Source organism: Plectropomus leopardus, chromosome 12 (assembly GCF_008729295.1).
Source record: "Plectropomus leopardus isolate mb chromosome 12, YSFRI_Pleo_2.0, whole genome shotgun sequence".
Taxonomy (NCBI): Eukaryota; Metazoa; Chordata; class Actinopteri; order Perciformes; family Serranidae; genus Plectropomus; species Plectropomus leopardus.
Window position 1 is genome coordinate 25,398,966 of NC_056474.1, and position 15,116 is coordinate 25,414,081.

General features: G+C 38.4%; 1 protein-coding gene across 3 annotated transcripts in view; it reads right to left on the reverse strand.

The window, feature by feature from the left end:
* Positions 1-15,116, reverse strand: part of LOC121951622 (receptor-type tyrosine-protein phosphatase N2-like) — a 256,425-nt gene that overhangs the window by 168,338 nt on the left and 72,971 nt on the right. For all 3 annotated transcript variants that reach the window (XM_042498013.1, XM_042498012.1, XM_042498014.1), the window contains exon 11: positions 5,192-5,271. In XM_042498013.1, the coding sequence (XP_042353947.1) occupies positions 5,192-5,271 (80 nt within the window). The remainder of the gene's footprint in view (positions 1-5,191; positions 5,272-15,116) is intronic.

Consider the following 15,116-nt stretch of genomic DNA (forward strand, 5'->3'; position numbering starts at 1 on the left):
GGCATGGTCATTTTCACAGGGGTCCCTTGACCTCTCACCTCACATCATCTCAGTGAAAATGGGTTCTACTGGTACCCAAAAGTGTCCTCTTTACCCACTTTACGCCAATAACATGCAACTTCAACACTATAGAATTTCAAAGTTCTACGTCGCATCTAACCGAAACACAATGTTTAATACAGATTTATGACAACACAATTTGACACAACTGCTGAGCTGCATCTCAAATTAATCTTCAGGTTTCCAGCTTTCAGATGATGTATGTGTATGTGTGCGGATGATCCATGTGGCCAACAATGTCCAATGTTATTTTCTACATTTAAAACTAAATGCATTGTTATTTGGAAAAAAACACCAACATCCATGCTTCATAAAAACAACATCTTTGATTGATATGTGAACTAGAAAGGAATGATAAGCACTTACACACACCCGGCACTTTTTAAGGGATATTCCATTAATCAGCATGTAAATTAGGCCTTCACTGGTTTCCCCTCTCCAGGGCGGCAATGTCTTTTTAACTTATTAAACTGATAGTGACCTCTCTGCCAGGAAATTATTTACATGTCAGCACACAAATCAAACTTCAGATGCAACATTGACTCGCTGAGGAACTGGCTATTGTCTGCCTATAACAAAGACGGGTTGGTTTAACTGGAGAACACACTGTGATGGTTGAAGAGACTGAAACTGACCAGACGCAACTGTCCAAACCGTCCGTAATCCCCAGAGTGGACAGCTTTTGGGCATGTGTGAGTAACTTTCTTCACACTGAGAGGCATGATTAGCATGTATGCAAAAATAAGTGCTGCTGGGGATAAAGAAGTAGGAGTCAAATGAACAGACGGTGCAGGGATAAGGCTATCTCAGCTGCTCTTCTCCTGCTTTAAGTGCTAATTGAGCTGCCCGCTGTCCTGACCCTGACCCCCGGCCTATTCACGGGGTCCCGTTCTCACGGCCGTGACGCACCGCTGGAAGTAGCCTGTGGGTCCCCCGCCCACCCTCAGCCTGACAATGAGGGTCACCACCTCGCTGCCCACCATCTTGACATCCACCCCCACGTTTGACAATGGCCCCCGGTGGCCCCGGAGTTGCTCACAATGGGCGGACGCGCGTGACAGAAGTGGTAACGCGGCTTCTTAAAATGCAGAACCAGGTCTGGTCGGCCTGGCTGCATTAATCTGGCATTTTGGCATCCAGAGGCCAGGGTCAAAATCGATCCGATTTAAGAAGGAGAAAGATGATGAGGTTTAAACTGGACTCCTGTGAAGCTGCATTCAGAACTGCCTTCATTTTATATATCAAATACGAAAATTAAACATTCACTCATAAGTGAATGTATGTAGCTCTGTGTGTTTCAATTTATAGTAATACATTTTTTTACATTTTACTTTTACATTTCAAAAGGACATATTGTACTTTTTACTAAACAACATATATTTGACAGCTGTACATTTTACATAAAAAAAACATAATCAGCTAGTACAATCAAATCCATCTGTTCAGATAAAATTATGCAATAATATATTAAGGGGTTTTAATGAGCTTCATATCGACCACAATGTTACAATGTTTTTACATATCAGTAAAAATATGATGATAAAAAACAGGCCACTGTGCCATAATAAGTACTTTTATTTATATGACTGACTTATATGTACATAATATTCCATTACTAATATACATACAATAATTGTAACATTTCTTAGAGGTATTATTAAAATATCTAATAATAATAATAATAATAATAGGAGCTTGGTAATTAATAAATAAATAATTGAATAATTCAATATATATATATATATAAAAATACAAAGTGAGTGAATAAATAATAGTATTCAAAACTATGCATAAATATTTGATAAATAAATGACTGAGTGGAACTAATGGATTTGTCATATCACTGAAATGGCCCATTCAACATTGGATTATATAACAGGCAAATACCATACATAAATATTCTTGTCTCCTTTATGGCACAGGAAACCTGATCCTTTTAAGATCAAATCTAAAAGCAAAGAGTGACACACACCATGCACTTATCACCTCTGCATTCATTTAAAAAATCAGCATTGTTTAATATATCAGTGCAGAGGTGATGCGAATGTGTGGGAATTCACTGTTATTCTTGGCAATATGAATTATTCTTAAGATATATAGAAAAAAAAAAATGGGATAGACACAATTGTTAAATCTTTTGTATCTATACTAAAATGTGAATTTGCCTTTGACAGCTAACATGAAATTGCAAAATTACAATCCAACTTGAAAGGAAATATAATGATTGAATATTATTTTATTTAATGTATTGATGCAAAACTTGCAACTAAAGTAGAGAAATTATTTCCCACCCCTTAAATATAGTTGTGAGTCAGAAATTTTTAGTTTGGTCACACTGACTACTAGGCAATGTACCTACAATACATATCTGTCATCACCCGGTTTTAGTGAATGGCTTTTATTCCATTAGCATTTATAATATTCTCAGATTTTCATTATATATTTTTAATTTTTATTTAATATCCTTAGATGTTTTTTTTCCATATTCTGAGTTTTTCGATTTCAATTTTCTCATGGCTATATCTCAGTGTAAAGCAATTCACTTCAACAGCACCACAAACTGCAGCCTCCAGAATGACTATATTACAGGATTTCCTTCAACCACTGGACATAGTTCAATCTTTAAGCATTTCTTTGGCGGGCACTGTCGTCTTACTGATGTGTTCGCACAGATTAAATCAAATAAAGCTGAATTATTTTTAACACAGCTGCCAAAAGCGTTCCACCAAAACACACAAGTTTGTGACAGAAGAGATGGACGTCGGATCGCTACCATCCACTGCTGAGCGCCTATAAATGATGACAAAACGACGTCATTACAATGGCCGTGTAAAGCTAAAGTTTCAGAAAAGCACTATAAACCCTGGCCGGGGGGATAATGTACGCTTTGGGATGGATTGATATTCTAGTTGAATATGACAAACGACGCTTTAAAGACGGTCCGCCCACGCTATTGCACTTTAGCTGAGAGGACGCCATATTTCATTTCGAGCACGTTCTGTCAAATGTTTGCATTAATAACAATCGAGGCTCATCCGTGACCCTGCAGAGCCAGCGGGAGCGGCGGGCGGGAAATGAGAACGCCAACAATAGCACTTAAAAACAGAAGAGAAGCCGTTGCATAATCAGAACAAAGTGTGTGGCTATGTGTGTGTGTGTGTATGTGCGTGTGTGTGTGTGTGTGTGTGTGTGTGTGTGTATGTGTGGGTGAGGATGTGGGGTTGCAATTATCAAGCAAGGATAAGATGTTGGATAAAAAAAAAAAATAGACAGCAAGCTACTCATGTCAGTTGTTTAGTGTGTCTGTGTGTTTGTGTTTGTGTGCGTGTGTGTGTGTGTGTGTGTGTGTGTGTGTGTGTGTCTGGAATTGGGCCGAGGGAATATCAGGAAAGTCACTCTCTCTCTCTGGACTGACAGCTTGGTTAATGGCAAACATTCCTCCTCTCTTTATTCCCCACTTCATCAACACCCTCGCCTCATTACTGTGAGTCACACTGTAGCCACACACACACACACACACACACACACACACACACACACACACACACACGCACTCCCACACACCTTCACAATGTCTTCACTGCTGGATTGCACTCTGAGAGATTATTACAGAGACCCTCTCCATGCGACAGAACAGGCTGAACTGAGTCATTCTGATTTGGAGGATCTTGAAACCGAAACACAGAGGAACTGTCTACACCTTCTTCAGACAAGAAAAAAAAGATAGACAAAATCACCTGACAATGACTTCTGCAAGGAACACACATTCACCACTCTGCTGGATTTAGCTTCTCAAACGCATCATGCAGGTTTTGGAGCAACATATGCTGACATCCAGATGACGTCTTCACTTTTTCAGAGACATCCATGCTTATTCCAGCAATAAGAATGCAAAGCTACATTCTGCATGTGTTACAGCAGTGTGGCTTTGTAGTAAAAGAGTGCAAGTACGAGACCGGCCCACCTGCAATCCACACCTGTCTCACGCAATACAACAATGGATACCCTGGGCTGTCGGACAACTGAAGTTGTAGATCAAGCAAGAATGTAATAGAAAATTCCCCTTTCGAAAATTCAACAACTAGTTTCGTCAGGACCAAAACATTTACTGAGTGCTGTGAAAACACATGATGTAAAACAGTGGTAAACATGTCTTAACACAGATAGTCTTTCAACTGCTTAGTGATACGTGGTTCTACCCATATTACTCTTTTTCTGGTTTTCCATTTAAAAAAAATCTATTGGTAGTACCTCAGTACCTCAGTTTGTGTTTCTAGCCCTGCCTTCAAGACTTAGATCAGTGTGCTAGGTATGAGCAAAAAAAAAAATCTGAACGGAATGGAACAATTCTATTGGTATTCAGAACTTTTGTCAAACGAAATGCAAAAATAACCATTATAAAGAGTAAAGGAACCAAACTGAACTGGAGTTCCGGCTTATGTTTCATGCAGTATTGTTATATCAGCTGAGAACGCTGCCTACACTGAGGGGGTATTTTCCAAAGTTGAAAACAAAACAGAGGAAAGCACCTGGTACCAAAAGTAAGTTGAGTCAAGTCAAACGATGCAGTAGAAAAGAGGCCCTTGTTTCCACTTAGCTACCTGGACTGGATGGACTCTTTAAGAGACAACTCATACTGTCCAGCAATACAAGACTGAAGGCCACACTGTTTGTCCTTTTGAGAAAACTTATCAGACTTGTCATATTTGCAAAAGGCATTAATAACCTGACTCATTTCCCAAACACAACAAATATCTGACGCCTCTTTTTCTCTCCGTGTGTTTTTAGGCACACATCCAACTTTCCAATGGATTTCAACAATAAAGCCAAACAAACATGGCTGCCTGGAGATTTGTGACACAAAAGACAATGCTGCTGCCTTCCTTTCAAAATGGGCCAATACCAAATTCTTACCCAAACTAAACCAAACTCAACACAAAGCAATAGAAGAAGTTGCCATAAAGTGAGTGGGTACAGCAGAATACACAGTGGAAGAAAAAAAAATTTCACTGAGGAGTCATAGGTTTTGAAAAATGTTCATGTGGGGCCTCAGGTGCAGCAGCAAGCCAGTGATAATGGCCTGTCTTTATCTCTGTCAGTATAAAGACAACATTACTCAAGGAGAACCTACCAGCCACGTTGGCCACATCTGTGGTGCTGACGTTCTGAGTGTTCGGGCTCACTTTGAAGGTCACAGCGGGGCCCACCACCCTGTGAAACACATACATACACACAGTCAGAAGCCTTACGAAAGACATCCTCTCAATCTATTTTCCATGGTGGGGAGGTGTTGTTTTCCAGACGGAGGGAGAAAAGGAGTGGCGCTCATTAAAGCTCAGCCATACGTGGTGCTTGAGAAAAAAAAAGAAAGCTTTAACCTGTGGCGATCCTTTAGGCTGCTGCAATCCCCATCACCACCGTGAGATAACCTCTTGAATCTCAATGTAATGCGCCCGGCGGCATTTAAGCACGCTGGGAAATGAAGAGAAGGGGGTCGGGAATGAGAGGATCTTGGTCATCAACAACAGAACGCTCTGATACGTGATTCTTGGATGAGTGAAGGCAGCACGATACATTTACATTTTGATTTGACGTATGGTGATTGCACATGCATATAGTCGTGATGGATGTAAATTACAGGTGACAGAAAGTAGGGCAGTGAGAAAAGGCAAGAAGAGAGACAACGTGCAGAAAAGGGGCAGAGAGACATCTGTATTTTTTCTATGTGCTGTTTTCCCCATGTTCATCCAACATTCATGCCAATAAAGCAGCTTGAATTGAAACAGCGAGGGAGCGGCAGAGAGAAGCTGGGTGGTCAGAGGCAGAGCTGAGTCTCCCAATGTGATTAACCTTTTGTTTTTCCTGCTGTAATTCAGACTAAAAGGCCCAGCAGGAAGATATATTACCGGGTTCCCCTCCAGGAGGTATTGTGCGCTGCTATAGGAAGTGACTGCTACTGTAACAACGCTATTGTAAAATATGGTGACATCATTAATGGAGCAGGTCCCATCCTAAAGCTGCTGGTTGAAAAAATATGTCCAAAATGTTTTCAGGGATTCAGAAAAGTGGTTTTCATTCCAGGCGGATGGATTTAAATTGGTGCACATTCATTGTTTTTGGAAGCCATGGGGTGTGCCTTTTCAGTTTTAGTAAAAACAGGAAAAAGCAGACTAACTGTCAGATTTTAGGGATTAAAATGAAATAAAAATATGAAATACCAGAATAAAAAAGAAACAATTTTTTTAAAAAACTGAACTGAATTGTAGAGTTTATTTTTAATATTACTGACTGTATCAAAATAAAACAGAAACCTTTTCTAATTTTTACTATTTGGTTATGTCCATATTCACTTCAACCACTCCAAACTACAGGCATACAGGCACAGTGAATATATTGTCCTGTATATGAAAAATAAGCAACTAATAAATAAAAAGCTTCATAAGCACTAATAAAGGGCTGCCAAGTGTGAGGGAAAATTATACAGGTTGTGCTGTTAATGTATTATTAATGCAATTGATTATAAACTCATTTCTGGATGTAAGTAAAACAATGCAGCAACATAAGTATGAAGGCATATGTTCTCTAAGTCTTCCAGTACAGTCCATCAAAATATTTTAATAAATATACCGAGTAAGCCTTATAATGCAATCTGCCTGCTTTCAATGCATGCATGTTGCTGACCAACACAATTATGACTATAGCTGAAAATGAGCTATGAGCAAGTACTGTTGAAGACAATATATTCACTGTAACGTTAAATTACATTGAAGGTTGAACACGGAAGATTGCTGTAATAATGAATTTAATTTAACACAGCAAAATTCCATGACTTTTCTAAATGTTTCAATGATTTTTTACTAATTCCATGACTCTTCCATGCCTGGAAAATGAGACTGTGAAAATCCATGACTTTCAAGGTTTCCCATGAATATGGGAACCCACGTGCAAATTTGGAAATTGCATCCACTTCTTGTTTGTGAACTGCGCCCTGGATGGCTTTTGCTTTTTCATTTCCTGTCGCTCTCCACATACACTCTTCTCACTACTTCCCTTATATTTGAGGTTTCTGAATGCCAGAAAATAGTTCAGCACTGTTACTTTTGACTGTTGCCCTTTTGCACAAAATGTCCCACAGGCAGTCATATTTAATCAAAAATAATAAACAATAACACAGAAGAGCACCGAAAGGATCATTTTTGCTTTGATATTTGAAAATAATACACAAAATTTGTCCGAGGTGGCTCAATGGAAACACTCGCTCTAATTTCACGACACGCTTTCTATCCTCCCTCACCGAGCTACCGTCAGGTAAAAGACTCTAAAGTGTTTTTCAAACCTTTGGATTAACAGCCTCCGTTTGACATTCTCAGCCATGCACTTTTTTTTCAGATTATTGTGGGGTTTTAATTGGGTTTTTTTGGCCCTGAAGTCAGTGTATCAGAGAAAAACACAAACAGCCACAAACTCACATTTACTTCATGCAGTAGTAATGTTATACTATTCCAGCATTTAAGGTGCAATAACAAACTAATTAGCCTGGGTCAAATGAATGATCCCCAGGGGAAATCTCGATGAAGCTAAGTGCTTGACAAAGAAAAAAAATAAAAATAAAACACTTTTTTTTGTCACGTTTGCTATGAATTCCTCAGTGTAAAGTTCTCTGCTACTGTATTCCAAATAATATCCTTTTTTAAACTTTAAACATAAACTGAGGAGCAAAAGGGACAAAAATGACAAAAAGAGCCTCGGTCGGTCTGTCTGAGGAACTCCGCACAACAATTCAGCTCATTTTTTCTGACCATTATTTCTCCTCTGAGGTACGAGGCCGATATATTTGTCACGTCTATGAAGTGATTTATCAAGCCAGTGCAGGCGAAGTCTCCGTGTGTGACGAGGAGGGAAAATCGCTCATGTTGAGTTGATCACATATCCATCTGTCGGCCTCTGCCACCCAGGGCAGCTCCCACACAAAGACACCACATCGACTTTGAACCTCGTAAAATAACCTCGTCACTCACCGGGCCCAGAGAAGCTCACACGAGGTGATTTCTACATCATCTAAAGCTCATATTTATCATTTGGACAAATGTTTTCGGAAGCCTTCAACATGGTGATCATCATCCATAATACATATCAATAGAAAATATATATATTAACTTAAGGTAAATAAGAAGTAATAAATGCATCATTGTTGTTGTGCAAGCCTTGATGTTTTTATCATCGGCTGATAAAACCATATCAAAGTCATTAATGTGCTTTAAAATGTATTTTTCATAAAGCTGCTGAATAATCGGATGAGTTTGACATTTAGAAGTTTGTATCTAACAGCAGCATTATGCTGACTGATTGCATGGAAAAACAAGAACGTACTGCAGATGATGATGATGATGATGAAAACTATGTATTTTACTATCTAAAAAAGTGACAGCTCAGACAGAATGATAGACAACAGAAACGAATTCTGTCATGTTTGAAGAGATAAAACATAATTTTAGTCTTTGCTGGAGAGGATAAAAACACTTTAATTCACTGAATGCTCCTTTTAAACGGGCACTGAAGGATGAACCTGAACTACTTTTTCTACTTCGTAAAGGAGTTTTAAGTGTTTTAGAAGGCAAGTAATAAAAACAAGGAGGAACAAATACCCTGAAACCACAGTGATGATAAACATTAGTCATAAATTTGTCAGTGGCAGAAGAAGCAGTAAAGTCCTCATGAGACTATAGTAAAAACCACTAAGTTAAGTTTACTTAAGCGTCCAAACTACTCATTATTAAAGAAGTTCCTCTTGCTCTGTTATGTCACACATACACCACACATCAAAGGGGGTCCTAAAACAATGAAAATCCCCCAAAAGTTTGCATTATTCCTGATTTTCTGAAGGATTTCAGGTTACAGGATTACAGGCTCGATACAGATTGAGAAGCATCTAATTTTCTGGACAACGTTTAAAGTCATAATGTCACTGAGCTGACACAAGGCGGCCACTCACATGTCCTAAAAGTTCACACTTTTGGGATACAAGATTTTCTCAAAATACTCATAACTTGTGAGTTTATCAGATGCTGTCAGAAAAAGATGAATCTAGAAAGTAACTCGAGCAATGAGATGCTGTAACAAAACTACAATCAAATTACAATGTGTCTGCAAGGAAAGTCTCCAAGAGCAAAAGTGAAAAGGTGTTTCTCCACTGCAAAAACCCCAAATTTAAAAAGCCTGCTTGATTCATAATTGAGTCCTAAAAAAATAATTTTCAAAGCTAAAAGAAAAGACAGTCACATATGTACTTCTTTCACATATTTTCTTGGATCAAATGAAAATTTCTTGCTGATACAAGCCATTAATTTCTGTTGTTTCAAGATGCTGAGGTAATTTCAATAAAGTTGCATTATTGAAAATCAAAAACAAATTGACTTGATTCATGTATTTTCTTGGATCAAGTGAAATATTCTTGTTTAAAAAAGTTATTTATTTTAATACTGCACTCATTTTGGTTCAACTTCATTTTAAAAAAAAATATTCTAGAAAAAAATATCACAATCAGAAATAATTTATTGATGTTTTATTAATTGTGGAAGGTAGTCTCCATTACCTTTCTACACTGCAAAACTCCATTGTTTCTAATAATGAAGGAAAATAACTATTTTATTTTATTTTACCACAAATGTACTTGCTTCATGTGTTTGCTTGGGCCAAGTGAAATTTTATTGTTGGTACAAGTTTTATTATTTTGATAAAACTATATGTTAAAAAAATAAGTACTACAACAGACAAAAAGACTCTCTACTTATCATGGAGATTTTTGATCAACTTCGCTTTTAGATTTAAAAGTGGGGCTTAATGAAGCTTTTATCCAACATCAGCTCGTAGTGATGACTGCATATACATTATTAAAGTGTGTTTTGTATCAAAATCAAGTTCAGTTATAACGGTGGCGGCAGATTTTTTCACTTGTTTCAAAAACATAACCATTTAAGACTCCACAAGAGTACAAAGTGAGTGAAAAAGATGTGGATTTCTGCAGTGTTCACCATCAGTCTGCATCCGGTCCATCACCCTCATCATCCTCACCTCCAGCCAGCTCAGGCTCACTCTCTCCTCCTAGTGGCGGCTCTTTGATATGAGCCTTCAGCTCAGACACAGACATTACATCACCTCGACCCTCCTGTTTTAAAAAAAAATACCCACATCCAGTCTACACTCAGTGACAGTTATGCAACAGCCATCATTATTCGGCGGCCAGCTACAGTCAAAGGCTCTGCCAAGCCACCCACATCAACGCTTCCCTCCCGCCCGCCGCTTCGCCCTCAACCACTACCAGGCCACCACGCCAGCTAAAAACATTTCCAAGGCCTTTTTTCGCTGAAAGCGCTCACCGTCAGTATTATCTAATCAGTATTGAATTGTTCCAAATGAAACGCAAGGGTGTGAGTCACTCTCCAGGTTTGTTTTGTGTCCTGGCACACAGTGTGTAGGCTCACTTTTATGATTTATATGTTTGCCAGTGTGGACGTTTTTTTTTTTTTTTTTTTTGCTGCGGGCTCGCTGAACCGCCGCTGCTCTCTGGCTCCGGCCCCCGAGAGGAAACTGTTAGAAAAAGGGAAGTTTTGTTGTCTTTTTCAGTGGCTAGGGTTGTGCAGGTCGCTGACTACTTTGTTGAGAGACATTTTTGTTGTTGTAATATGCTAATCTGGTGCTTCTGTGTGAGGTGGAAGGTTGAAGTGCCTGCGGTGTTGCTGCCTGGCAAATGGATGAAAGGGACTTTGTTCAGTGGCTGAGGTGCAGGATAAGGAGAAGAGGGAGGGACACACACACACACATATATATATATATACACACTGCTATGACTTTATACAGTACTTTTGAATCAGTCACAGTCAACACGTATTAAACCTCTTTGACCCATCCATCCAATATATAAACCTTTTTTCCACCCTAATAGTTAGTTTTGATTTTATTTATCAAGTTTTTGAGATATCTACCTGTAAGATATTTGCTTCTACATAAAAACAGTGGCTCATGGAGAAATTTGATATTTCAGAGTGGTACATTAGCCCTTTTGAAATGTGGATCGACATCAGTTTTCTTGTTCATACAGAAGCCTTACACCAAGCTGTTAAAATCTGAGAAAATTGGTTTGATTTCTTTTGAAAACATGGAAAAGGCATAGTGCATCTTGGCAAGAAATGACCCCCAAAATTAGCAAGATATTGGTAAAAGATACGAGAAGAATGACCTGCAAAAGAGAGAGGGGAAATTGTTTAAAAAATGAAATAACATTCAAAAAAATCTTAGGGAAAATGTAAGGAGAACTGCATATATATTATAATAATTTATATATTTATATACATACAGAAATATATTCATATTTATTTTAAAAGTCATTTCCTTGATTTTTTGTTTGTTTGTTTTTGTCTTTCTTTTTGGTTATTTCCAGGAAATTTTCTTGTAACTTTCACTAATTTTTTTGTAATGTTTTTGGGTCATTTCTTGCAAAGTTGCTCATTTCCATCTTTTTATGTTCTCGAATGCATTTTGCTCACGTATCAAAGGCTTAAATTAAACCAATGTGCATGGCCGGAAAACCAATGTGAGGAAACGTATCAATTCTATATGTGTGAGCTCGACATCTTAACAGACGTTCAGTAAATGTACGATACTTCTAAAGACCCAGTTTGTGAGCTGAGTTCAGTGTGAGAGAATAAAATAACTCAATTCTACTCTCAGGACAACATAGTTACGTATTTGTTAGTTATTTCATTTGAGGGAAGGGAACATGTTGTGCAGCTACTGGAACAGAAAATGCTTCACACTGCTGCTGTCTCTTAACCCCAAGTCTATCACATATTCATGACACCTCACCACGGCAGGTTTATATGTTTATGTAGAAAATTTTACGAGTGCTTGAGACAAGTCTTACCAAAGAAAAAACATCATGTTTTTCTCTTTTCATAAATTGCTGTCCAAAATGAGACAACTTAAGAGACATAAAAAAATGCATGTATATTACATAATCAAATTTAGATGGTTATGTTTTCGAGTAAATATGATGATTGGATTGTGGTGTAAAGAAATACCACTATACTCCAGTGGTAAACTTACTCAAGTACTGTACTTGGGTAATTAACCTCATGCCATCTTCTATTCTACTGCACTTCAGAGGGAAATATAGTACTGTTTACTCCACTTGTATTATTTAATAACTTTGGTTACTAGTTACAAGTGTAGATGAAATAATTAATTTATTGATTTGAAAAGTAATTGGAAACCATTTGATAATTATCTAAGGTTTTTGTTGTTTTGTTTTTTTCCTCGGAAGATTTCATGGTTCAACTGAGATGTGCTGCTTTTCCTTTTAATTATTTCAATTATTTTAATTAATTTTTATATGGATTTTTTTTTTTTTTTGCACGAGTGCTTTTACTTTTATCACTACTACCAATACATTTAGTGATTTTACTAATATATTTCTACATAAGGGACATTTTCAGTGCAGGGCTTTTGCTAGTAACAGAATATTTTTACAGTATATTTTTTAGTACTTTTACTAAAGTAAAGGATCCACTACTTGTGCTGACATGGCATTTACAGCATCACTAATGTTTAGTGGTGTTTGTTTTTTTTTCCTGTAACCCCAGTACTGACGCTCTGGAAAATGTTTACTTTGGTTAAGTGTATTTATTTAGAAGTGTGTTGGTTTTACTACTGCATAACTTGTTCTTCTTAAAGCCTTTTTTTGTGGCATCTCTTCAGTTCTTGACATGTGCCAGAATCTTTGCACATGGCACACGCCCTTTCTTATATAGAGTTTAGAGGGCATTACCGATACTTATAGGTGACTTATGACCAAGCAGGATTCATCATTCAGCACACCTGGGTAAGAGCAGATGGCGAGAAAGTTAACTGCATTTGGAGCTGAGTTCCTTAATTTTTTTCTATTAATGGAATTTTTAGATAAAATGTAAGTAAAATATATGAGAATGTTGTTACATTACACTGAATGTATTAAACAGTGAAGGAAACTTTGCCACACATAAGTTGAATTATTCAAACAAGAGACACTACTTGTTCTTCTGCCGCTGACGACGTTACAGTTACTTTGATTGTTGCTGTCAGTGTAATTGTCTAACAAGCAATAAGAACTGCTTTAACACCAGACATTTTAGGCTATTATTTATAAAATGCAATTGTATAAAAAGAAGTGACAAAATCGGCTGGTATGAGGATATGATGTCAACTATTGTGTCATTTTCTTCATATTAATGCAGTAACCTGCCTTTTTCACTCTTGTTTTAAGATTTCATCCAAATGTCACGAAATGCATTTTGTGCTGTCAGGCTTTGTTCAAACCCACATGCATTTATTCTATTTTTATTCCAGTGGAGATACCAAAGTATCAAAAGCTTCTGTTCAGTTTCTGAGCTTTATGTTGGGGCAATATAAATATATAAGATGAAGCACGAGATATTTGTAATATTTGAATTTGATGGAGCAAGCCGCCATAAAAACTATGGCATCTTGCGGCTGAATATTTCTTTACGTCTCTGAAGAGCTGGAACGTCACGCCCAGTTGATAGGGATCATTTTGCTAACCTTCGGTCTATATATTGGGATACATGATGGGAAAACTGGATTTGAGGATGATTTGAGGACAGCTCTGGAAACTAGTTGTTGGTAGTGTTGAGGGGCAGGGCAGGCTGGGTAAATCAGGAGTGTCAGCAGGCTCAGTGTCAGGCTAAAGCCTTTGTCTCTGGGCTTACTTATTCTGGTGGAGGTGATTGCCGTTGCCACAGCGGTGAGGAGCCGGGCGGCCTTGGAAAATAAGCGTGGCGCCTCTGACAAATTGTCAAGGCGGCTCCCCCTGCTGGGCTTTCACTGTGCTCGCAACAAAAGAAACCCCCGGCTTTCTCCATCTCTCTCCTCCCTCTCGGTTTCTAACTCTCTCTCTCTCTCTCTCTCTGTCGCTCTCTTGCTTTCTCTGCCTCCAATCCATCACTCTCCCTAGTGTGCAGCTCCCTCCTTTCATTCCCAGAATAGGAGAACAAAGACAAAAGGTGCATTAGAACAGGAGAACAGTACGGGCCACCCAGGGACTCAATGCAGCAGCAGAGCAGCACGGCGAGATGCCGCGGGAACAACGGGGCCTGGGTGGTGGGGGGCGGAGAAAGGGAGGGTGTGTGAAGGTATGCGTGTGTGTGTGTGTGTGTGTGTGTGTGTGTGTGTGTGTGTGAGAATCGCACGACCCAAAGCCACCCAATCCCCACCTGTCTGCACACACTCGCTAACACATGAATGTACACATGAATTCTTTCTCTGTCAATTCGAGTTCAATTCAATTTGAAAGCTGCTTTATCTGCACTGTGGAGTGAATTTACAGCATGGAAACCTCAGTACACACACACACACACACACACACATACCCTAACAGAATTCGTGTACAAGGATAAAATCAACACATTGCCATGGTTTATATTGGTGTAAAAAGTTTTCACTGGCTGCTGCAGAGCCACGTAACCTCTTCGAGGACAAACAACATTGCCAGACATCGAGTGACTGTCATTGAAAAATCAATACTTGTTAATACCATAAAAGACGCTGTACTAACAAGATAACAGAACAATAATCCAAAACGATTCTGCACAGATCACAGTAATTACTATTTCATAATAATCCAAATTCCACTCTGTATGCCGCTACAGAGCCCTGCAAACACTGAGCGCTGATGATCACAGTGAGATGTTTTGTCTGTCAGTGTAAAATTAAATAATGTACTTTACAACTTCATGTGAATAGGTCATGAAACAAGGTGTGTTCTCACCAAAGTCAATCACATGTCAGATTGGACTTTTTGTTCCTCCAATACCACTACCGCTTTTTTGCTGAATGTTGCATTGTGAAACTATTGCGTCCATTCTGAGCTACGCTCAAAAACTGAGCACTGAGAAAGTAAAAGTCTCCTGAAATTTCTTACTACATAAAATGGAAACTTTACAGAAGAATTCCACTGCTAGAAAGATCATCTTCTTAATAAAGCTGGGCTGTCTATGCAGTAGAAA